Raw genomic sequence first — 25,240 nt, 5'->3', positions numbered from 1 at the left:
GGCTTGTTAGGCTGTTCTAACAGATGATGCAACCTTGCAAAAAGCAGTTTCTATTCCAACATGCAGCCATGGCCCCCCCGAGCAGCAGCTCAGAAAACATACGAGAATTGGCAGGACCCCAAGGAGTGAGAGACAACACATACTAACATCACTTTGGGGCAGGGAGAAAGAGACAGCATGGAATTAGTACATTGATTTCACAATTGTCTTCTGTCTTCTCAGCAATCATTATCACACAGAAGGTCACAAGGAAAACAACATTCACAACAAGTGTGTCCCCTTGGGTTCACATCGCAGGACAGAGTGGATGACATCCGGGAAAAAAAGCTGTGATTCCACACAAGCTCCTCCAGCACTGACTTAGAGAACACACACCAGTTTACACAGACTCTTCAAGGAAGAGGAGATGAGGCGCCGCCAAAAGAAAGTCATTGTCAATGTGAGTTTTCCAGTATCTTAATCTGACTCAAAATGGTCCTAATCAACATTTTTCCCCAAAAGTTTGGCTCTCAGAGATTCTAAAAACGGGACATTGTTATAGAAGGTAGAGAATGGTAAGACTGACTTCCTAGGCCAGCTCACAAAAGCCTAAAGAATGATTATCAATATACCTACTGAGATCATTATGATTACATCTGTAACAAGACTGCTTTCACCTACGTCTTATTCACTCTTCGCAACAACCTGTCAGAGGTGGCCTCGATCCCACCTTACAGATGACGACTAAAGCTGGGACCTGCAGACAGTACTTCATCCACCCACCGCTGTACAGAGAGACGGTCTGGACATCGGTCTGAACTTATCTACCTACGCTAGGCGAACATTCTTCCCACTTCGCTAATATAATTTATAACAACGATACAGCACTAATAACACAATTTTTACTTCCTCTAAGTATCCCTTTGGGACAGTAAAGTCTTCTAAATCCGGCGATCCAGGGAGTTCGCTTCCCTACAAGCCACATCGGGGTTTGGCCAAATGGAAGGAAGAACTGAGACTCCATGGTGAGTGGGCAGCAAAAAAGGCCAGGAGGGAGGTGATACCAGGCACCTGTAACTTTTATTTGTTTCTATTTATGCTTTTGCTTATTATTAAAACTGTACACACATGCTAGAAACTTCTCTTTTTATGTGCCCAGGATAAGTCTCCTATAAAACATCTCACCCCCAAGGAGCTCTGGATTAGGAGGCAGAGGTCTGGCCACAGTCGTGCCCTGGTGTCTGGGGGGAATGGTTCTGGGGCCCCCGTGGATAACCAAAACCCACGGATGCTCAAGTCCCTTACACAAAACGGTGTACGTCGTACAATGAATACAGTTGGCCCTCGGTGTCTGTGGGTTTCACATCTACGGATATAGAGGTTCCGACTTTCCTACAGCTGCCATGTCTTGGAGCAGAAAGTACATCTGCATGTACCTCTGGACAGCCACAGAAGACTGCTCTACAAAACAAAAGCCTGCAAAAACCTCATTACTATGCCTTAAAAATGCTACTTAAGTGATGCAGTGACTCTCTCCCTGTGGTACTCACACATCTGACTTCACGGTACAGAATATTTACACAGCAACGCTCTCCCAGTCCAGCTGGTGTAGTAATTAATATTAACCAGGATAATTTCCTTAGAGCCCTTTGCTCTGTTATTTGAATGTCATCCTTTCTATCAGCTATTATTCACTGACTGATAAAAGTCACGTTCTATTCATAACATTTTTAAAGAAACAGAGATAAATCTAATGCACAGTTTTCTTTCGGAAACAAATCATCTAAAACCGACCTGATAATCATTTACCATCTGCTGAAAAGAGAAACAAATTACTTATAAGTATGTGATTGCTATATTTAGAATGAGAGCACCCTTCTCCAAATTCAGGGTGCCAGCTTATGAAAGCCACTTCATTCCCCAAGTACCATTCTTTTGTGTGATTTTATATAAACCCACCAAGAACAGACATAGGACTCCCACAGGCACCTTTTCTGGGGGGTTGGTTAAAATGTACCACTCAGCTGAAGACCAACGAGTGCTCTTCCTTTCATGCGATCGCAGAGCACCTGTGTCCATCAAAGGCTCACGATGGTTTCTCGCTGCTCGGTAGCCACTAGCAATCATTAAGGGGAGCAGTGCCTACCTCCGTCCAAGCTGCGAGACATGGTATAACGTTTGCTGGACGAACGCTCGAAGTAAGGGGCCGGGCGGTCTATCAGTGCACTAGCTCTCCTGGTTTGGGCTTGTGTTCTGCCACTGTAACGAAACTTGGACCCCAAGGTAAGGAACTTCTTTGGAGGTGCTTCTGGTAACAACAGTCTGGAGATATTAAAGGAAAAACATCAGCAAGACTATTAAGCCACATACTAAGAAGGCTAACTTATCACTCTGTTCTGAAAGGTAAAGTGCTTTGTGTACTCAGGGTTGAACCCCCAACCTGCCATTCAGTGAACCTGGTTTTATAAGGGAAAAAAAATCACTTCACACAGTGTATATCAACTAGGGATGTTGTAGAGAGGCTAGAAGCACAACAGGGGTGGAGCTGGACTAGGTGAATTTGAACATCCTATGGAACTGGAGAGTCTGTGGTTCTACAAACCCAGAGAGCAATTAAGTAGGGGATGTTAGTGAAGAACAGTGACCATTTATTACTTTGTAGACACAAATCTGAGGGCTTTAGTACTTACTGGATGTGGGCAAAGGGGTGCATGGTATTGAAAAGCTACTGAAAGAGTAAGGAAGGGATTGGACATCTGAAGTGGATGTTCTAGAAAAATAATGAAAAACCTCTCAAGATAATGAAGGGGAGATGAGACAGATAAGTATCCAACAAATTAAGGAAAATCCTTCAAATTTCGTCAGAAGTTCTTTTAGGATTTATCAAGAAATCTGGCGGCAACGAACTTGAAGGAATAGAAAGGATCTTGTGGTCACATTCTTCTTTCCAACAACCTCTTATCAGTGTAGGTGATTCCAACCACTCTACTTCTTCCTTAGGAAAGACCAAAGTGATCTCTACCCACCTGAAAAATGTATGGTGTTCCACACACACTTTCCACAAACGCTTGGCCGCTCTATGGTTGGGCAGCTTAAACCCGATGGTGCTTTCAAATTGTTCAAACTAAATTTAAAAGACATATTGAAGAGTAGAGTGAAGTTTGCAATCATAAATAACATGAAAGCAAATAATAGACAAAGTCAAAATACCACCCACAATTTTTTTCTTTACTCCCTAAATCAATTGCTATACACAGATTTCATGCTATACACATTCACTCGTTTAAAAAAATCTCCTATCTATCTCCTTAAAATGCTGCAGGTACAGACAACCACATTATGCATGTAGTAAAAGTTTCATGTACAAGGATGAATCTTATGAAAACTAAATGCAAAAAAAGAAGAATATTTGTATTCCTTCCAGAGACCAGTTTGTCCTGATCTGATTTCTAAGCCTAATCGTCATAGTTTCTCTCTGACATCATGACTTCAGCTGGAACGCAAAGAAATGAATAAAACAGCATTCTCAGGATGACATTTTCTCCTTGTATCTGGTCTGGAAATATGCGCATATCCTAGGTATTTGATGACTTGGTATCAGATACTGCTGATTTTATTTGTGCATTCTAATATAGCTTATCATGTTAAATGCTAACGTCTCTCAATATTATACAGTCATCCCTCAGTATCCAAAGGGGATTGGTTCCAGGACCCCTGTGGATACCAAAACCTGTGAATGCTCAAATCCCTTACATAAAATAGCATACTATACACGCATATAACTTATGCAGCCCTCCCATATACTTTAAATCATCTCTAGACTACTTATAATGCCTAACACGATGTAAATGCCAGGTAAACAGTTGAAATACAATGTGAATGCTACGGAAACAGCTGCCTGCATGCAGCAAATTCAAGGTTTGCTGTTTGGTACTCTCTAGAATTTTTTTCCCGAATATTTTCAATCCACAGTTGGTTGTATCCACAGATGCAGAACCCTGGGATACGGAGGGCTGACTGCATAAGGTCAGGGATTGGGAGAACACATTTTCATATTTTTCAGCATTTAGAGTTCAGATGATACTCCATCAGCCATCTGCTTTTTCAGGGTGAGGTAGCTAACTTCCTGGGTAATATATTTTCATATTACTATGGCAGATACGCAAGAAATATTTTTTATTTTCTGAATACATCAGGCCACCAGAGGGCAATCATCTTAAACAGTAAAAGGCTTCCCCAAAGAGCTCAAACCCCCCAGACTACTGGTATAATCGATAGCAAAAGTAATTTATGCGGCAAAGAACCAAGGGGAGGGGTCCTGTGCGAGGTATGTGAACTTTAGCTATTCCGGACCTCTGTTTCTTGTTCACTGAGTGGGACTGGCCAGGGGGAGAAGGGGAAGTACATGACGGGTGGCTCTAAATGCAGTCGCCTTCCCCATTTTCTCCCTCTGTCTGACATTCCTGTCCAGGGACGGTCATGAAACTCACCCCCGTCCAATGGACCCAGTCAACCGACAAGCCAGAGGAAGGGACCTTGACTAAACCATCCACCATTTATTCATCCTGCATCTCACATGGACGACACACCATGCTAAGGCCAGGGGTTTTACAGAAGAGTCAGCTAGCTCTTCCCGGAAGAAGCGGGAAGCCGGGAAGATTGTTACTGCTCTGTCCTACTCAGCACAAAGATGAGAGAGATCCCTGCACTTTTTGAACGTTTCTCTCTCTCTCTCTGTGCTCTGTATCCACTTCTTCCAACCGCTTCAGAGCCTTCGTGCCACCAGTAATTCCTTCTCCTTCTCATTCTTCCCAGCCTATGAATATGGTTGTAAAAAAGGGGAGGAAAACGACTTTCTCTGAGCGTGTTTCTGCAGAACCAGAATCACTGCTAAGTGTCAGGAAGGGAAGCCGCTGCTACTTCACTCCTCACCTTGCTGCTACCCGCCGGGGGCTCTAGCTCTTTCCTGAACCCTTACTGCCGCGACAAGACCTGATCGTCAAGTTCAACACACTTTCCTTAGTTCTCATCCGAGTGAACCAGGCTCCCTGAATCTCATCTTCCTTATTTATCATCCATGACTCTTTCTGGCCCTTCTTCTCCTCTCTGGTTGTTTTTCCTCATCTGCCTCTGGTCCTTTTCCGCCTACCCCTCCCTCAAAAAGTGGTATTATCCAGAGTTTCTGTTTTAAGAGTTTTTTCCCGTCTAACTTCCTTGTTCTTGGTAATTTCTTCAAGACCTAAGGCTTTGAATAAAATGTATTATACAGCTGATGACACTGTTTAAATCTTATATTTCTTACTATGCAAGGATCACCCCCCCGCCAAATTCTGTCCCAAAAGGAATTTCAATCTTTTTTTCTGAAATTCTCCCTTTTTCTCTCTAGTAATATTATCACCATTGACTTCGCTCATGCAAACCCAAAACCCTCTGATTATCCTGGACTCTCTCCTTTCCTCTTTTTTTTTTTTTTTTTTTGCGGTACACGGGCCTCTCACTGTTGTGGCCTCTCCCGTTGCGGAGCACAGCCTCCGGATGCGCAGGCTCAGAAGCCATGGCTCACGGACTCAGCCGCTCTGCAGCATGTGGGATCTTCCCAGACCGGGGCACGAACCCGCATCCCCTGCATCGGCAGGCGGACTCTCAACCACTGCGCCACCAGGGAAGCCCTCTTCTTTCCTCTTTTGATCTTTGCCCCATCCTGTCTCCAGGACCTCCTGGTTCTGCCTCTGAAACCTCTCTCTCAAATGTGCTTCTTCCATTCTATTCCCACAGCCTCTGCCCTAGTTTAGGTCCTGTCACAACACATTACTAAGCTGCTGAATTTCATCCCAAAATATCCACCGAGTATGTCACATCCCAGTTTAAAGTTCCCATGGCTCACTGTGGTCTCATGATGCACTGCTCCAACTTCCCCTTCTGGCCCCTCACAACATCTACGCTCATTTCACGTCTACGGAATATTATCACACTTGCATCGTGATGCTGTAATTGCAAGTGTATGAGTCTTCTCTGCTGAACACAAACTCCCTATAGGACAGGAATAAGGTCGTATTTATCTTTCTATTCTCAATGCCCAACACAGAGCTTGGCAATATATAGATGCTCACTTAATGTTTCATAAATCAAACATATCTTGGTTGTAAGACATGCAATCTTTAGGAAATATTAAAAAATGACTTTAATTTCAGATAGCTCGTAGAATATTTCAGTCTTCATAGACAAGTTTGATTTTATATTTACGTTAAACACGACTGCTTGCTTTACAGTCGTAGTCTTTAAACTTTTTTTGTACTGAGATACAACTGACATATAGCATTATATTAGCTTCGGATGTACAACATGATGCTTTGATATTTGCATATTTTGTGAAATGACCACCACAATGAGGCTAGTGAATATCTATGACCACGCAAAGTTACAAAGTTTTTTCTTGTGATGAGAACTTTTAAGATCCACTCTGTTAGCGACTTCAAATACACAATACAGTGTTATGAACTACAGTCACCATGCTGTACATTATATTCCATACAGTGATTTTTAAATTGTGTTTTCCACCAGTGGTGAGGTTAATTCTGAAGACAGGAGATAATTCTATATTGTACCAGAAAATGTTCAGAAACTAAACGAGCTGCAGTCTTAGAGCTTCAACTGCCTCCATTATATTAACTATACTAATTAGAACTTGGACATTATTTATTATCTATTATGAGAAAACAGCAGATATTTACTATATATTATGTCAAACCACTAAGGAGGACGTAAGTTGACCATGGATGGATGCTTCTGCCTAAGGAGCAAGGATTAAGTAACAATTTTGCTTCTTTCATTAGCCTCTCTTGATTGAAAAACAAAGGGGAGAAATACATTAGGCTACAGAACTTGCATAATTTATACCCGGTGTCACTTGTTCTAATCTTTCTTATACTTTGATGCATGTTACCTCTAAGCTATTCCCTTTAGGGTACTATCAGATTTGGAGGACAAGAGAGGGGACACGGAGACAGATCAACAGGACCGATGGGAAGAAACCTATTCTCTATTCACAAAGAGGTTTAGCAACTAAGAGTTTCTTTGATACCGCAGCTTGAAAAATACAAAACATTATTCATGAATCTTGATTTTCCGCTGAAATATGTAAAAAGGAAAGCCTTTCAATTAATGTATGCAGTGGGGAAAAACTAGAACACCACAATAAAAAAGAAGAGAATATCTTATTTATTACTGTTTATTGGACAAACCTACAATAAGTTCTCTTAGGCATTTAGCTGTAACTCATTATGTCCTGCCATGTTCAGAACGTGTGAGCAGGTAATTTACGTTTTTGTTTGCTCTTGGGTAACTTTCTTCCCGACATACATGCAAATTGGGGTCTACTCACCTCTCCCGGCCGGATCTTAATGTAAAAGTTGCTCCGTTTGTATGAAATCTTTAGAACCTTTGGCCAGGCAAACCTGTTGATGCGTAGTCGGTCACGATATATCAACAAGCCACTTGCACACACTCCTAACATGATTTCAACTCCCTCAGAATCCTGGAAAATGGCAGCAAGAAACGCTGGATGAGCATCTCACCTATTTCCACTTGTGGCGGGTACACGATTTAAGCCTCCAGGTCAGAACCTATAATTAGCTACCTGCAGCTCTCATCTAAATATGCAAAGTACTGTAGCACTGTAAAAAATATTCCCACTAAATAACAGCCTTTGAATGAAGATATTTATCACTATGGAGGTTTGTTAGTGTAAACTGTTCACCCACGTATCTTGGACTTACACAGCATGTCAACACTGCACACAGAGGTCACCCAGGTGAAGGTGTGTTAGTAACAGTAACGATCAGAGCCTCAGTTCTTATTACTGAGTGCCAGGCACGGCTCTGACCACTTTACGTACATTGTTCATCTTCACTAGGATAATTCTGAGATAGCTGCTATTATGATTCCCACTTTACAGGCAAGAAAACTGAGGCACAGAAAGGTTAAGTGTCCATCCCAGTTGAATATGGGCAGCCTGCTTCCAGGGGCAGGGCTTTTAGCTAATACGTACACTTATAGAGAGACCCCCATCATTTCCGATGAGTGTTTTGGGGTTTGTTCCTTTAAAAAGTCTTGATTCTCTGGCGGCTTCCCTGGTGGCGCAGTGGTTGAGGGTCCGCCTGCCGATGCAGGGGACACGCGTTCGTGTCCCGGTCCGGGAAGATCCCACATGCCGCGGAGCGGCTGGGCCCGTGAGCCATGGCTGCTGAGCCTGCGCGTCTGGAGCCTGTGCTCCACGACGGGAGAGGCCACAACAGTGAGAGGTCTGCGTTTCTTTTTTTTAACTTAATTTTTATTATTTATTTAATTATTGGTTGTGTTGGGTCTTCGTTGCTGTGTGTGGGCTTTCTCTAGTTTCAGTGAGTGGCGGCTACTCTTCGATGTGGTGTGCAGGTTTCTCATTGTGGTGGCTTCTCTTGTTGTGGAGCACGGGCTCTAGGCGCGCGGGTTTCAGTACTTGTGGCTGGCGGGCTCTAGAGCGCAGGCTCAGTAGTTATGGCACATGGGCTTAGTCGCTCCGTGGCATGTGGGATCTTCCCAGACCAGGGCTCAAACCCGTGCCCCATGCATTGGCAGGTGGATTCTTCACCACTGCGCCACCAGGGAAGCCCTTGATTCTCTTTTTGTATACCATTACTGGCAGAGTAAAATTTGAATATAAAATAGTCTTTTTAAAGTACAAGCGTACTCCCCAACAGGACCCCAACACACACTCACCGCCCAGTGGTGCTCACTTAACCACTTGGCTCACATACATAAATATAGATGCATTTAATATATGTATATAGATTTCTTTTCCAACAAAAGTGGGATCGTGCTATATTTGCAACTTTCTTTTGCTGCTCGCACAGTCCATCTTTGGGTCATCTCCTAGGGATGTGCAATGAGGGGTCCCAGAGGTCACCAGAGATGTTATATAAAGCTCAGGAGATACCCCACGAGCAGTCTATGCCCCCTCAATATTGTGTCCCAGTGAAATTAGGGTAAAGTGAACATCTGTGGTGGTCGTGAGTGGGGTGAGAACAAAGGACAGAAGGCGGTGCTGTGTGTGATGTGCGGTCCCCACCCCCCCGTGTCTCACTGGTTGTTGGAAGCAGGGTGTTGTGGAGGCGAAGCTGAGGTCTGAGACACAATCATCGGCGGGGCTGTCCCACTTTGAGTCACTGCAGCGCCAGCAAACGCGGGGAGGGAGACATGAAAGAATCCAAAAGGGGGCTTCTGACTCATCTGTACGGGAGTGGGAGGGACCGACTTCCTAAATCCCGCCAGTGCAAAGCACAAGACGAATATTTCCAGAATCAGAAATAAATATTTTGGTCCCTCTCTGGGAACTGTGAGGTTACACATACAATTTAACTGATTTAAAATGAAATATTTTTCCTTGGAAACGTATCACTCCACTAGACACGAAAATCACTCTATGGAAGTGGAAGGACTTGACGGCAGGATATTACAACATAATCAGACTTGAGGGGAATTCAAAGGCTCCGCCACCATTTATCAAGGGCTTTAACCTGAAAGAGCAATTTACAGAGCTATGACCTGATGCCGGAAGTAGGGCGGTGGGTGGGGGGCACGATGGACCCTGAGATCTAGCCGACCTGCTCCCAGGACCACACAGGCGACCCCCCAGGTCCTGAGCAGAAATGTCTGCACGAGCAGGGCTGCTGGGGTAACGGCTCCTTGAGTCACTTTCTTTGTGATGAAGAACGTAAGTGTAGCAAGCACTCTGGGCATTCACAACCTCTTCCATTATTACCTACTTTAAATCACTCCTTAGTATCTTTGAATCACAAGAAGGTGGAATCCGTTTGTGGGGAAGATGGGAGGCTCCTGCAATGCATCCTCCCTTGCCGTCTCCCACACACACTTCTCTGGGTCCCCACAGCATTAATATCGTCAGCACAGCCCGAAGCCCGAGCCAGCGGTGCTGCCACTAACCCCATTCCTATTCCTTCTCCAGACCCAGGCTGGTGGAGAGCAGCCTCTGTTTATCCTGCTGACCTGGCCACGTGGTCAGCACAGCGCCTGCCTAGCACGTGTTAAGCCACTACTTGTTTGCCGGAAGAAAAGGCAAACGAAGAAAGAAAATGGCAGGAATAAGTGGAGCTTAAAATTGATGATCGCTTCCATTTCACTCATGGCACAGCAACCAAAAAAAGGATACTTTTGATATCAAGGTTACTGCCGCAGCCCATAGCATTGAGGTAGTAGCTTGATAAATCTTCTGTATCAAAAGCTATGACCAGGGCTTCCCTGGTGGCGCAGTGGTTGAGAGTCTGCCTGCCGATGCAGGGGACACGGGTTCGTGCCCCGGTCTGGGAAGATCCCACATGCCGCGGAGCGGCTGGGCCCGTGAGCCATGGTCGCTGAGCCTGCGCGTCCAGAGCCAGTGCTCCGCAGTGGGAGAGGCCACAACAGTGAGAGGCCCGCGTACCGCAAAAAAAAAAAAAAAGCTATCATCGTGGTCTTTCTTGGGGACATGTGTTTCCCTATCAATAAACATATTTAATGCTCCCTTTAGCAGGGAGCATTGAAGGAAGCCCTGGACAGCCTCAGCCTATCCTAATTAAAATAAACGAAGGTACTATTCTCTTAACTTAAAATCGCTGTTCCAACTTTCCCATCCTTTATTATCTCCTGGTCCACGGGATACCCGATATGGATTTATAACTACATTTCAGAGTCTTATATGAAATAAATGACTCTGACAGAGCCTATTCAGAGTGACATTAAATGACAAACAAGCAGAGACCGTCTTCCTAAGACATTTAGAACAGGTTTTCCAAACCAAGGGACCTTCTTCACCTAACATGGATATTTATTCTTCATACAGAGCTGTGGAGTCCAAGATCACAGTTCCGAATTTCTAACTAGGTCCTAGAGCTCAGGGCCTTTCAATACTACCAACAGAAGAGAAGCATCTCACTTATTAACTGGAAATTAGCTCTAATTTAATTCAGTAAACTTCCTTCTTGAAATGATGGAGCGCGTCTGCATGAGAAAATGAAGTCCATAACCAAATCATTTGTTATGCTTAGTATTCACATGAAATCCTATCACAGGCTGCATTGGCACTTCCTTAATTCTCTCTCTTTTTTAATTGGTTTAATTGGCATAATTTCAAATCACATTATTGAATGACAAAGCAGCCATCTATTTTAATTCAGTCGCTGCAGCCATGTTAAGTGATTTCATTTTTCCTGATAGGAACACAGATACATGCTGAGTTGCCCTTCTCCTACATGGAGGCCCTCACCTTTTATTTATTTATTTATTTTCCCCTGGGCAGTAACTGAGTCGTCGTGTGTAATGTAACTCAAAAACAGCTTTCGAGTCACGCAAATTTCCAGGCTACCTTCATTTCTGTCTTGTTTCCTTATCTTTTAGCCACGTAGGGAAAAACTCTAAGAGAAACACAGTCTTAGTGCGTGTCCTTATTTTCTTTTTAAACCCTCATCCTACCTTATATCTGGCATAAACTATAAAATGCTATGTTATCCGAGCACAAAGTAAGTGAAAACATGTAATAATTAACTGGCAAGTAAACAGAGCTACACCTGCTGCTGTAATTACACACAAATGTCAACGAGCTTGGCTCTCCGGTGCCAGCATCCCTGGTGAGAGCCAATCCTCAGAGATTCTGCTCTTGTGGAGGCCTTCAGGCCTCAGAAGTGCTCACCCTGAGTGATGTACAAAATGATCCACAGACACAACCACAGACACAAAATGATCCACAGACACAATTCGACCTGCGTTCATGTGATCCTCACCATCGTCTTGTCCAAACTCACTTTCAATCTGTCAGGTCCCCAAATGCAGCAGCAACAGAACGTAGACATCACAGATTTTCCTCCTAGGGGTCCCCAGGGTTGTTGAGACGTTTGCCTAAACAAAGCTGGCTGAAACCCTCTTCATTTCTTGGCCCCAAACTTGACTGTGTAAGACACTCGCTCGGCTGGCAGCCTGTTAAGTGCATGTTCTTGTGAGCCCCGGACTGTGTGATCATGACCACTCTGTCCACCCGAAGTAAAGCCACATCCCCACCCAGGAGCGACATCCTCGTGTCAGCCCAAATCAGAAGCTGTCCCCGAACTTCAAGTACTGATCTTTTCAGTGCTGCTGAAGTACCAGAACCTATCCCTAAGAGCCTAACACACTTCCTATGTTTTGCTGATAGAAGTTTTTGGGAAACCTTGCCTCTGCTTCCATGGCACTTCTATTCACAGCTGTTCAGATAATAGACTAACAGTCCATACGCTCACTCTCTCACTGTTGAAAGATACAGAGATTCTGGAAGAAGTGTGACGTGGAGTTAAAGCTGCTGACACATCCTCCCAACCTTAATCCAGCCCAATCCTGACTTCTCTCTTCGCAAGACTCTGGAACCAAGATACAGCCTCAACAATTCACCCGTCGACTAGGCAATCTTTTCTTTTTTTTTTTTTGGACAGGCGGAGAGGATTTATTTGTAGCAGAATTATTTATTACAGAGAATGTCCTGAAAATAAACTGACCAAACACTACAATGAATGTGCTGTATGTAAGGATGGAGAATCCGTTTGATTACACGCAGTGACTGAGAAAGTTCAAAACAAAACAAACCCAAAACTATAGTGCTTGTCCAGTTCTCTCTGCTCTCTTATCTCTTCCCTCTTTTTCTTTCTTTAAAAGACAAGTTAGGCAAAAAAATAAATAAAATAAAATGGTGACAGTGACGAGATGGAGAGCAGGGCTATTCTGGAACTCAGAGCTTTTATCAGCTCAGAAGATGGATCAAAGCTGTCCCCAGGAGAAGTCACAGAACCACGGCGATAGGCTAGGCAATCTTAGCCTGGCTGGTTAATGTTAACTGAACTTCAAAATAACCAACTTATTTCAAAGCACTGATGATTTGTCACAGTATCTAAACTTTATAGAGAGCTTTTAAAATTGAACATGAATTTTCTGAGTGCCTGGTGGGCGTCACACACAGTACTTGGCATACAACGTTTGTGACAACTGGGTCCTGGACACTGTTAAATAAAATTAGATAGAAGGCCTGGAGTTTAAAATATGCGTACCTTGGCATGATGCAAATCCACCCCATACATGGAGAGCTTTTTGGCATTTTCCAAGAAATACATCTCTGCTTCTGCGGGCGTCATGCCTCTGATAAGGAAAAATGAGAGGTATTACAATGCTGGTTTTTTTTTTTTTTTTTTTTAACCTGGTGGAACCATAATATTTTCCACTTAGCTCCCTTGCAAGTTCCCACAGAGGCACCAAAAGATTTGTACTCTGGGGGAGGCGGGGGGAGAATACCAGGAAAATGGCTTTTAGCAGAAACATCACAAGGACGACCCGAGTAGGAGTCTGACTACCCAGAACTGTACCAGGCCTAGAACCTCACTCTGCTGAGTCCCACCCTTAAGGCACTGACTTCAGTCCCAGGAGAAGCAGGTGGTGCAGGGGATGCCCACCCACCGAGCACAGCTTAAACGGACGCTCTTGGGGTTCCTGCCGCTAACCTGTGGCTCTTGTGCAGCTCGATGACTTTGTCTTCTAGTTCTTTTGTGTGGTTTGGCGCGAAGCGGAACTCGTTGATGTAGTCACTGCCACACTCATCTGGGTCGTAGTCTCCCAGTTCTGACTGGACGGTGTACGAGCCCAACGTGGCAAGGGTGACAGAGGAGCAGGGCAGCCTGCCAGACACGATGTCATCGCGCAGCTGTAAGCAGAGGTAGTACCTTCCAGGAGCCAGAGGACGGGCAGAAAGCCAGCGTTAGGAGACTGGAAAGGAGACCGCCCAGCACAAAGTGGGCGGCAAGCAAGCTCTCCCTGCAGAATAATCCACTAGGACACCTTGTCTAGCATTTGTATCCGGATCTATATACCAGGGGAAGATACTTAGCTACAAAATACAATATCTAAGGGCATATAGAGGCAAGTTCATAATAATACAGGGATTCACTGATGAGACACAGAATAAAAGAAACCTACAGACTATCTCTCTAACATTAAGATAACATTGAAAGTCAAACAAAATCTCTGGTGGGGGAAGTTATAATATAAAAATGGTGCTCTTAAATATAACGATTAGGCCCCAACTACCTAAAGGAAGTCTCATTTTGCTATCTAGACGAAAGGTCCTGCCACACGCCCAAGACAAACTGCAGGTAACTCAACGGCTGTGCCGTCATGAACACTACCTGCCACTTCCTGCGTTCCTGACGAGAGGAGCTTTCTCCTGGGTCAAGGTCTCATTTTCTTCTTTAGATAACTTCCTAGAATTCAACCGTTACGAAGACTAACTTTGAAGAATTATTACCTTAAAATCTCATCACTAAAAGCAAACAATTCTAAACTGGGGGACTGTGAAACGTTTTCCATAAAATTTTGCCAACATCATATGCAAATATCTCCATTAATAGCTGACTTTTACCTTCCCTGTTATTCTGCTTCTAAGAGTGACAGATATACTAACAATAGAAGACTCCAAGGTAAGTGGGAACATTGGTGAATTTTATTAACAGTCTTCATGGCCCAGCATACGAGTATAAGAATAAAATATGCCTTGTACCTTTCACACAAGAAACGAACCATTAATCTGTTGAAGCTGAGGACTATATGATAAAGCGTTAAGGTCCCCTCTAAATACGGTTTTAAGCTGATGATGTAAGTAAATGCCATGTAATCCAGATACAAAAATTCCTACACATTTCATAGGCCCTACACACATGACACAAACGGAAAGGAATCATGCACTAGATTCCAACTCAAAGTGTATATACGCTCTCTAACCATAAATTAGCCACAATTAAATAGTCCCTCAACTAGTAAAAAGTATCTTTATATAAGAAATTACAAATTGTTTTTTGATTTAATGAAAATATAAAAGAAATCTTCTGGAACTAGTTTTTCCCCTTCTCCTAACATGTCTGCTGAAACGATTTTTCATCATAGCAAGTGACTAAAGCTTTTTGAGCGATTTCTCTTTCCTGAAAAGCCTGCCAAGAAGGGTTGTAAGGCCACACTGCACAGCATTACTCTGACTGGCTATAAACTGACTACGAAACACAGTGAAAAAACCAAGGATTCCAAAGTAGAAAGCATTAGAAGAGGCCTAGAGGGACACACAGCAAACCCAGAGTGGCTTCCCAAAGAGATTCTTCCTTATACTCAAAGCTCAGTCACCAGGCCAGACTGTTAGATTCCCTTCTTGATGCCTTTTCTCTAAAACGAATGAAACGTCTTCCTTGTATACAGAAGGTGTGGAAGGTACACTCTTAGGCGTGCACGTGTTTATGTGCATTTGTGTGTGTGTGTGCACGCCTGTGTGATTTTTGAAAACAGCCACCACGTGTCAGACTGGTTATACAAAAAGGCATAAGCATCCGAAGACACACTTTTGCTCTAAGTTTTGAAGGAGGAGCACTAGGAACTGTCGTATCATTTAAGGCTGAATCCCGTCGAATTTGACTGTGGTGGGTAGACGACAGCAACTCAATTCTGTGTGTTTTCCCACCAGGGTCAGGCAGAGGGAAGTACCAGCTTAGCACCAAAGATTCAACTGGGAACAGATACGATCTGGCAAATCTTCTCATCGGATGTTTGCTCTCATTCAGTTGCCTTCTGTTTGCCATTTCGGCATGGATGACTGTAAGGTCACCAGATGTAAGCCTGCCCTCCGCCCGAGAATTTAACAGGAGCACGACTCCCAACATGCCTGCCTCCTTTTTCACTGCCAACTTTCAAATACCTGGTGATATCTTCAGAGAGCTGGGAAGGGTCTGGTGGGTAAAATTTCACATTAAATGAAAAGTGCCAAGCACCACCTGCGGAGAGAAGAAAAAAATCAGAATAAAGTCTCAGACGATCCCTTTGTACTTATTATACTAAGCGGTGGCTAGAACGGCCCTAACCCCAGTCACTAGCACCCAGGCAACTTTTAATCATCAATGGAAAACAGGGAAGTCTCCTTTCAGTGAAATTCACAGGTAACTCTGAAACTTCCTCCAGTTTCTAATCTTCTGCCCCATGAAATCCTTTGCTGGGGTTTATAACTAGCAAGGAAATTGACTAAACTTCCTCCCTTTCTCAGGGACAAAGGCCTTGGGAAGAGGGGAAAAAAGTAAACGAGACAGATAAGCCTCAATCAGACGAGTCTAGGGCTCACCGGACCTATTCTCTGAAGTTCTGGAGAGCTCACATACCAACATTACAGACAGAATCCCATTTCCTTTGTCCTTTCTGCTTTGTTATGACAGGTCAGATCCCATAATAATACATGTCAAGGATGTATTTATTTTATGGGAAAGGTTTGCTGTCATATTAAGAGATGAGCTGCTCTGTGGGCCATTCGGAAAGTTCTTTTCTTACTTGGGGAAATTTCTGATGGAAGAGACAGTGGGGGTATGTACTGTGCATTACCAAACCCAGCCCTCCACCTCAGCCCCTGATCAGGACGGTCCTCACTGCACGCGGCCGCTGCTCCTCCTGTGGCATCTCCTATGGCCTCTCCAGAGGGGAAGGGGGTCACCCAGACGCCAGCTCACAGGCACCTGCTCCCCAGACCGTCCGTATGTAAACGTGAGACATTACAAGCCTTCCTGAGTGCTCCGTTTTATCCATGCATTCTCTAGTTGTGTATACCTAACCATGTTTATCACCGTAAATGAGAATAAAACCCACCTTTTCTTCTTTTCGACATTTACTCTCTCTGTGATCACCCCTGTCACTTATTTTCACCTTGGTCTCTCTGTCTGGCCTTTCAATAAATGCGGTCCATTACTGAAGCCTGGGGGCTCCTTCGCCGGGAACTGTTTCCATTTCTTACCCCCACCCAGTAAGCACACTCCAAGGGCCCAGGCCCTGCTCGCTCTGAACAGCGGCTTGGAGGACCCTCCTGGTCTCCCAGCTTCGGTGCTGGAGGCCTTTCCTCCGAGCCGTGGTCTTCCTTTTGCTCTGTGATTCGTGACCTCGTGGTCCAGCCCTCATGCTTCAGATGCCCTCCTAAGACTTCCAAACACCCCCTTCTCCCATTCAGTGACTCCTGGAAGCTCCATTCTCTCCCGAGTCCTTCCCGAACATTCACAAGACAGGGACAACACCCTAAGTACCTCCCGGCTCCTTCCTTTGAACTGGTCTCTTGCTTGAGTAGCAGATACTTAGCTGCAGAGGTCACCTGTATTCCTGTCATCCATGGCACAGTCTGTTCGCTAATTCTGGTTTACTCTGCACACCACTACTCATGTTACACTGAGAGGTCCACCTGGCAGGGACACCATTTGAGCTGCCTTATAAAGGACTTGGTATAGGGACCGGGTATTACTGGGTGTTTCGTGTCATTTCTAAACCACTAAGAAAATATTCCCCAAACGTGGGCTGTAAGAATTACGAGCCATAAAATATCTGGCAATCAAACCTATTTCTAGCGATTATTCTTCCCACTGTTCTCAAAAACGTCCTCTTGTTGTTCCAAAATTAACAAGTCTGATTTGGTTTTACTTTCCTATTGATTCCTATTCACCTCCTGCTAAAATGGAATGCTTGCCAGCCATGAGGTTCATAATGAGAGCTGGTCTCCCCGCAAGCAACTGGAATGAAAGCTAATGGATTCGTTATGGGAAATGGATTTATTGCTCTTTTATAATTTTTATCCACTTCAAAGTGAATCCAATGAATCGTTTAGCAATGCAATTAAACTCATAATAAATTCAGGGTAAACACTCAAAGTTGGAAACTAAGAGGGAATAAAAATAGAAGAAAGATATTTCAATGCAAAAATCCTCATTACAGTAAAGTGACTTTCAAATGATCGTGGGCCTAAGAAGCATCGGAGGGGCTTGTTAAAAACGCCAGTCCCTAGGCTCTACTCAGAGGTTTTTATTCCAGAGATGTGCATTATGGTCCAGGAACTTGTGATTTTAATAAACACCCTAATGGTTCTAATACACTTGACCGTACTTTGAAAATCACTAATCCCAGGGAATCTACTTTCCTAAGCTTATAACCCAATCAAATATGAGGTTTTGCAGGACATTATTTTGAAACAGTGGGAAAGTTTATGGAAAACGCAATCTACACCACAATCAAGGAAAAAAAAAATCCAGTGAAATGAGGTGTAACATTTGAAATTAATGAGAGAGGCAGATTAAAGCGGAAATACATATCCTCGTAAAGAATCTGGTGGAAACGTATCACTGGGAGGCTATAGTTATGCCATAAATAGGTTTGCGAGCCTGTGTCTGATCAGATGACGGCTCTGGTTAGGGACGGAAATGCGAGAGCTTGAATGCATTAAAATGACATCTATAATGCTGATATAGGATTTTAAATTCCAAATTTATGATAATCAGAAAACTGTGACACTGAAGAGAATTCATTCTTATGAAAAAGTTCTAATTTTAGTCTTCTATGTCTGCCAAATCTTAAAATTTCTAAATATACTACAGTTATAGCATAAATCACTATATATCATATATTCTATATCATGAAGTTACTATATCATAAATATACTCTATATCAGAATATATTTAGAAATTTTAGATCTGCTAGGTGTAAAAGATGACTGGAATAAGAATTTTTTCATAAGAACAAACTCTTCAGGCTCAGGATTTTCTATTTCTCATAAATTCATAACTTAAAATCTTTTTCAGCTTGACTGCCATTTGCCATTCTCTTGAAGATCTCATTCTAGAGACCTACTGTGGACCTACAGCATAAAAATAATGGAAAGATCCTTTTATTGTTGATATTTATGTTCAGAAAGAGGAGGTGATTGTACAATAATTACACTAGCTCTGATAATACTTTTCTGCCTTGATAGAATGTCCCTTTTGTGGAAAGAAGGCATTTTGTGCATGGGAAACAATAAGGAATATAGATAAAAACACCAAATTCCATTCCTAAAACTTTCCAATTTTTTCTTGTCTCCTCCTTTATCTGCATGATTGTCACTTGGTTTTCTTTATGTTGCTGTCACAAACACTGCCTAAACTACATGAGGAAAATATCCTTTAAATCTCATGTTCCAGTTGTCCCCTAAACTTCATCTCTTAGAAAGGAAGGCCGGAGACAGCATAAATGGGAAATGAAGGAAAAAAAGAGTTCCATTAACAGCAGAAAAGAAAATTAACTGTTGTTACAGCCTTTCTTGTAACAGTATAATGACTTATTCTTGAACATGTAATATATTTTCAAAGTGCTCTGTAATTATAAAATCAACCAAGTACGAAAAAGCGTTTTATTAATTAGGTGAATACAGGGGACTTAAAGCACATGAAATGTTAAGATATTCAGCACATCTGCTTTTAATAACTCCATAAAAAGATCCTTAGAACATATTCATCATCTTAAAGTTTTTACTAGGACTCTGAAGTTTTCACCTTCTTATCACAACTGTAGCTGTCCCTGGTTTTAATCCCAATTTAGTTCTATCAAACTACTTCACTATCAAGTTTCTGATTAGTGACCACACCAAATTCCTCTCAAAAATATGGTAAAGATGTTTTCGTTGTACAAAGAATCATCAGACTCTCTAATATCTAGAAGCATAGTGAATTTTTTGCTTCTTTTGAGATATTATCTAGTATTAAGCCATTTCAAACTGCTCGCTACTAATTACTTTTTATTAGCATGTAGGGTATTTTGAGACCTCAGAGCATTCAAAGGCACTAGAAAGATTTGCTCTCTCTTTTAATAGTAACTTTGATGGGAATGCTGTTCTTATTAATAAATTGGTCTTAAGTTTAATCTTCAAATAGAATCAGTTGTTCTGGAAAATTAAACTAGGTTTTATTGATAAAAAATGAATTGCTTGAAAAAAATTAACTAGTTAGTTGAAATTATAAAGTATATCCATGTTTTACCATTTATCCATAGTAAAAAGCAACAGCTACAGAAAAGGCTTAAAAATAAAAATGAAAAAATTCCTCTTTCTCAACCCCCTACCCTGCAGTGCCACTTCTGGAGGTACAGGTATTTCCACATACCTATATATGCATAACTCATTTTAAACAAATATGAATTATTTCTCTAAGGTCTCACTAATGAGAGCTAAAACATATTTATTCTACCTCATTCTGTTTAACAGCTACCTAGTATTTCAAGGTATGGCTATTTCATGATCGATTTTATCATTTCTTTATAAATGGATATTTAAGTTGCTCTGAGTCTTCTTCTATTGCCAATGGTATGATAATGAACTTTCCTACATGGACACATATGTACACACTCCTCTCTTAAGCAGACACTGGATATATTTCTACAAGTAAAATCAGGGGTCAAAGAATAAGCACATTTTAAATTTTAATAAAATCTGACACAAAGTGCCTTCTTAAAGGGTTATATTTCTACCAATTGTGTACAAAATTGCCAATGTAGGGCATCGTTAAACTTTTAAAATCTTTGCTAATCTGAATAGGTGAAAAATGTCACATTTTAATTTGCATTTAATTATTACTAACACTTAGCACCTTTTCTAACACTTATTAGCTACCTGTATTTAAATTTTCTGAGTGGCTCATGTAATTGATTCGTGCGCTAGGAAATGTCCATTTCTTAAATTGCCTTTAGGGCTAAGAAAAGAAGATGTCATCAGACAGTAAACTGCAGTCTTACTGGTTACCCCATTTCTAAGCTATTAAATGACTATTACTTTTACTGCTTGCCTTGCATACTTTGGTGGCAGTTAGGCTTAATACAACATTAATAATTAAGTCTGAAACTTTTAGATGATTGTCAACGGGGGCATCACTTGATTAAATCATATCTCACATCTCTGAACAGGCAAGGAAATAGGTCAAGTGTCATGTCATTTTATTCCCGGGTCGCAGTAATTGCTAATGGGTATCTGAGCGAGACCAACCTGCCAAAGATAAAATTTGAGATCTTAATCTGTTTTTCAAAATACCGTATTCACACCAGCCATGTGGGTATGAGCTACCATTTCAGATAACCCCACTCTTTGAAAATCTTCCTATTTCTACACATAATAATCCAAAAGAACTTACTTCGAATCTGTTTTTTAATTTCCTTAGCAGGGTCCAACCAATTCTGAAAAAGAAGTGAGAGTCTGAATATGAATCAGAGAAGAATGGAGATGACTTAGTGTTGACTGGGTAGAGATGAACTAAACGTATTTGAGAAGGAGCGGCTGCCGGAAGGGTCCCCCAGCTGGGTCCTTCCCCTACATCTGGTGCCCCTTCGCTAGTCCTGCGAGGGCCCAGGCTCTGGTCTAATGAGAAGATGTGTGTGCACACAACTCAGGCTTGACAAAGTTCTTTTCTTTTACAACAAGTGCCTTCAGGGATTCAAGCTAGCACAGAAACAGAGGAGAAAAAATGGTGGATTCTATGTTCAAACAAGTTACAAGCATGAGCTAAAGATACAGTCATCCTTTGGTAACCACAGGGGATTGGTTCCAGAACCCCAGGTAACACCAAAATCTGAGGATGCTCAAGTCCCTTATATAAAATGGCACGGTACTTGTATATAATCTATGCAACGCCCCCATATACTTGAAATCATTTCTAGATTATTTATAATACCTAATTCAATGGACATGCTATGTAAATACTTGCTGGTGCACTGGCAAATTCAAATTTTGCTTTTTGGAACTTTCTGGAATTAAAAAAAATATTTTTGATCTGCTGTTGGTTGAACCTGCAGATGCAGAACCCAAGAACACAGAGAGCTGACTCTGCATGTAACTTGACCACTGATGTCCTGGCCGTTCAGTCCCATGCAGCGACTTCTGTGATTATAGATTTTAAGGCACCTTCTCAGAATGCTTTCCTAACAAACGAACACTTGCCACTTATGACTTTCCTCATTAGAACACTCAGGTGTTTAATAATGAAGTTAGACATCATCCATGGAATTCAGTAAAGATAAAGTATGATTCACTAACAAATGACAACGGAACAAGCGACATTTAATGAGCACAATTGCTGTGGCTCAGTTGCCAGCATTAAGGAAACAATTTCTTCCTCCTTATCTTTCAGGCAGTTGGGGGGATAAGTGAGATAAAGGCCTGAAGAGACTGCAGCAGGTATAAGAGTCTACAGAGGTTTTACATGTATCATTAAACGTGGACTGAATACATTAACTGCTTGCCTCGTACATCAGGTCTGTACATGATTCATCTCACATTGTGATTCAGCAAGAATATGAAAGTGTAATAAGATGAATTAATAAGATGGCATCCAGTGAACATGTTTTCCGTATAATTATCAATTTATGTGATTCCCATTGGCTCCAATCCATGGAAATGTATCATCCCCCCAAAGCACCATATAAAATGCTTTTCTGGAACCATAAAGAACTCAAGCATGAAAAGCAGAAACACTGACTGACTGACTGTTTCCAAAAGACTCAAGATTAAAGGAACTTGTCAATAATTTCCTTCATGAAGAAATAAGGTGATTAACAGCATTTAGGGCCTTGGATAATAAATCTGAGGGCGTGGGAGTACGAGGGGAGGTGGAGAAAACGATTTACCAATTCAGTTTCAGTTCACTTTCTTGCAGTGAAGCGCAGTTGAAGCCGCAATACTTTGTACTGCTTTCAACCACTCACCTTCTGGCTTTCAGCATCTCGATATGTAAGCCCAAAATAGTCTTTTTCTAGCAAATTCAGATGTTCACATACTTTATCAAACAGCACTTGGCCTCTGGAGCGTTTCTGTGGAGAACAAAACAGAAAAACAAGTCAACACACACCAAAAATGTTCTCTCAATTGCCACAAACAAAAATGGGTAAAACGTAAAATATTGCTCATCGTAACTGTTCAGTAAACAACAAGCAGGTTTGATCACTTTACCAACTCCTTTTTAACTAGAAAAAAGGCTCAATAAAGTGGACCTAATCCTATAAGAGGCAGCTCCTACAGAACAAACAAATAAATAAAAAAATAACTCCTGTCAGTGAGTAAGTACAGGCGACCTGCGGATGATTTCGAAACGGAAGTAGTTGGGGAAATGAAGTGGTGCTCGAAGCCTCAAATATGTTGTGAAACACGAAAATCCTGACGGTGAGAGCATTAAAGGGCCGACCACAGCGGTGTTTCAGAATACCCACGCTCACTCCCCCCCGTGATCAGGTTCTGAGCCTGAGAAGAACTAACCCCATTCCTTGTCTCAGGCCGAAGTCCCCTGCAAACTTTCTACCCCAGTCCTTACTGAGAAACTCTAGCTGTGGATCACTTTCTGGAGCCCGTTAAACTTCATTAGTTTTTGTTTACAGCCACAAATTTCAATTTTGTATCACAGAGTTCAACTTTCTCTGAATTTTTTTTTAGAGAAAATCCTTCCTATTAAACATAACAAACATGTTCATTAAGTTTAAAGATTTAAATGATCATTTATAAATGTAAGATGTAGACATATGTGCTGTATTTTTGGCCATAAAGCAGTCGATTGGAGAAAGAAAAAAGGCAGTCATCTGGGGAAAAAAATCCATCAGCTTAATTTATGGTGATATACAGTATCATATTTTCATCAAAGGTCTTTTAAACTTGGCCTTGGAGTCTGAGATGGATTAACTGGAAGCAATTAAGCTAAAGTACATTTTGTTTGTGCAGTACCAACATTTCACATCTCGTACCTTAAGTGTATTTGTCTTTAAGATTTAATGTAGTAAGAGAAAAATAAGAAAATTGATAAACAATGGGCATACCAAAGAGTACATATCCAGAAGACGTGTAAGTGGTATGTATTACTGTGCAACCGCAAATATACTGGAAATTACTTAGTCCCCTCAAGCATGACTATTCAGGAGAAAAGATAAATGTAGGATACAAAACTGAAGCCTGAATTGTAACCAGCTGAATAATCAATGTTGTATTTGAAAGAAGTTTAATAATGTATGAAAATAAATTACATGTTAGCTAAACTGTGTAACATTGTTCAATGGATATAAATAAATGGTATGACAATGAAATGCTGCTCGCTGGTTTAAATCCTTTATTTGTAAATAACAGCATATTGCTTCTGAATAACGCTTAACAAATTATAAAGTTTGCACCAAAAAAAACTGGTTCTTCTGATGCTTCCATTGGTATGATGTCCAGTTTAGAGATAAGAACACAGAGGTCCAGAGGAGTTACATGGGAGAGGCAGTCTTAGTGCTGCCTATGACGGTGGCTTTAACAGGTAAACCTGGCTTTGAGTCTTCCTTATGTCCCTTGCAGCTGTGCGGACCTCGAAGCTTTCCCTCTGTAAAACAGGTATGAAACCATCTACTTCTTTGTAATGGTTGACATTAAAATGAAACAAAGTGTTCCAACTTGGTCCAGTGATAACACGTCAAGCATCCCACAAACGTCAGCCATTGGTATTATCAGCCTACGTGATTGATAAATGGCAGAATACGTAGTACAGAACTCACCAGGCATTTTTGTGGTAGGAGCACATATATAGCTCCTTGTGGTACCAATAAGCATCCTTAGTATTAATATGCCCTGCTCTTTCTTCAGATATCAATTATCTGCTTACTGTCTAACTGCTTTAACTACAACACAACACACACACACACACAAATACATACCAGCGTCTGGCCAAGTACTTTCTCAATGAGTAAAAACAAACCAAAACAAAACAAATACAATAAACCTTCCTCTACAAAGCCTTCTACATCCTCTGAGCCAGCAGCAGACCCCAGCCAGGCCCTCAGTGGAGGAATTATTCTGGTCACGCTGCCGGCGGCCTTGGGCATTGTTTTATTAGCTGTCTTCTGGCTGCTGTCTTCTTCCTTTTGTCTAACAGGTGGAATGATTAGCTCAAGCACAGACCACTGTACTAACTGGTTCTTAATTTTCTGGCTTCTCACCATTTGATTACTATTAATGAACCACAGCTCTCTCTTGAACAGACCAGATTTTTTCTTACTATTTTAAACATATTTGAACACTATAAACAGTCCTTAAGACAATAACATAGTGGTCCATTCTTCTCTCTGAAGGGTTTTTGGGTTTGTTTCTGTTTGTTTGTTTTGGCCCTAAGAACTAAGACGGGTTGTCTAGAATCCGCTATAGATGGTTATATGTAAACAATGAAATTCCTATCTGCCAAACATCACCATGGCCGCCGGCCAGCTGGATGACACTGGAAAGGTCTCTCACGTTATGTGGGCCTTCACCTTCTCATCCTTGAGTGAGGATATATGACTCCATGGAGCCAGGTGATCACGGGCTTGAGGCTGTAACTGGGCACCTGTGCTCATGGCCAACATCACTAACGAT

At 42.0% G+C, this 25,240-nt stretch overlaps 1 protein-coding gene across 1 annotated transcript in view; it reads right to left on the bottom strand.

The window, feature by feature from the left end:
* The window catches only part of EPB41L3 (erythrocyte membrane protein band 4.1 like 3), a 162,936-nt gene that overhangs the window by 25,834 nt on the left and 111,862 nt on the right, over positions 1-25,240 (bottom strand). The window contains exons 4-11 of the mRNA XM_027088658.1: positions 22,579-22,683; positions 21,012-21,054; positions 15,758-15,833; positions 13,527-13,745; positions 13,080-13,167; positions 7,361-7,513; positions 3,006-3,103; positions 2,126-2,301 (exon numbers count right to left, since the gene is read on the bottom strand). Coding sequence (XP_026944459.1) covers positions 2,126-2,301; positions 3,006-3,103; positions 7,361-7,513; positions 13,080-13,167; positions 13,527-13,745; positions 15,758-15,833; positions 21,012-21,054; positions 22,579-22,683 — 958 coding nt within the window. The remainder of the gene's footprint in view (positions 1-2,125; positions 2,302-3,005; positions 3,104-7,360; positions 7,514-13,079; positions 13,168-13,526; positions 13,746-15,757; positions 15,834-21,011; positions 21,055-22,578; positions 22,684-25,240) is intronic.

This window comes from Aethalodelphis obliquidens, unplaced genomic scaffold, assembly GCF_003676395.1.
Source record: "Aethalodelphis obliquidens isolate GAN/ISIS:26980383/991018 unplaced genomic scaffold, ASM367639v1 scaffold63, whole genome shotgun sequence".
NCBI classification, from domain to species: Eukaryota; Metazoa; Chordata; class Mammalia; order Artiodactyla; family Delphinidae; genus Aethalodelphis; species Aethalodelphis obliquidens.
Note: the sequence above shows the minus strand (reverse complement) of the source record. Positions and strands in the feature narration are given on the sequence as shown.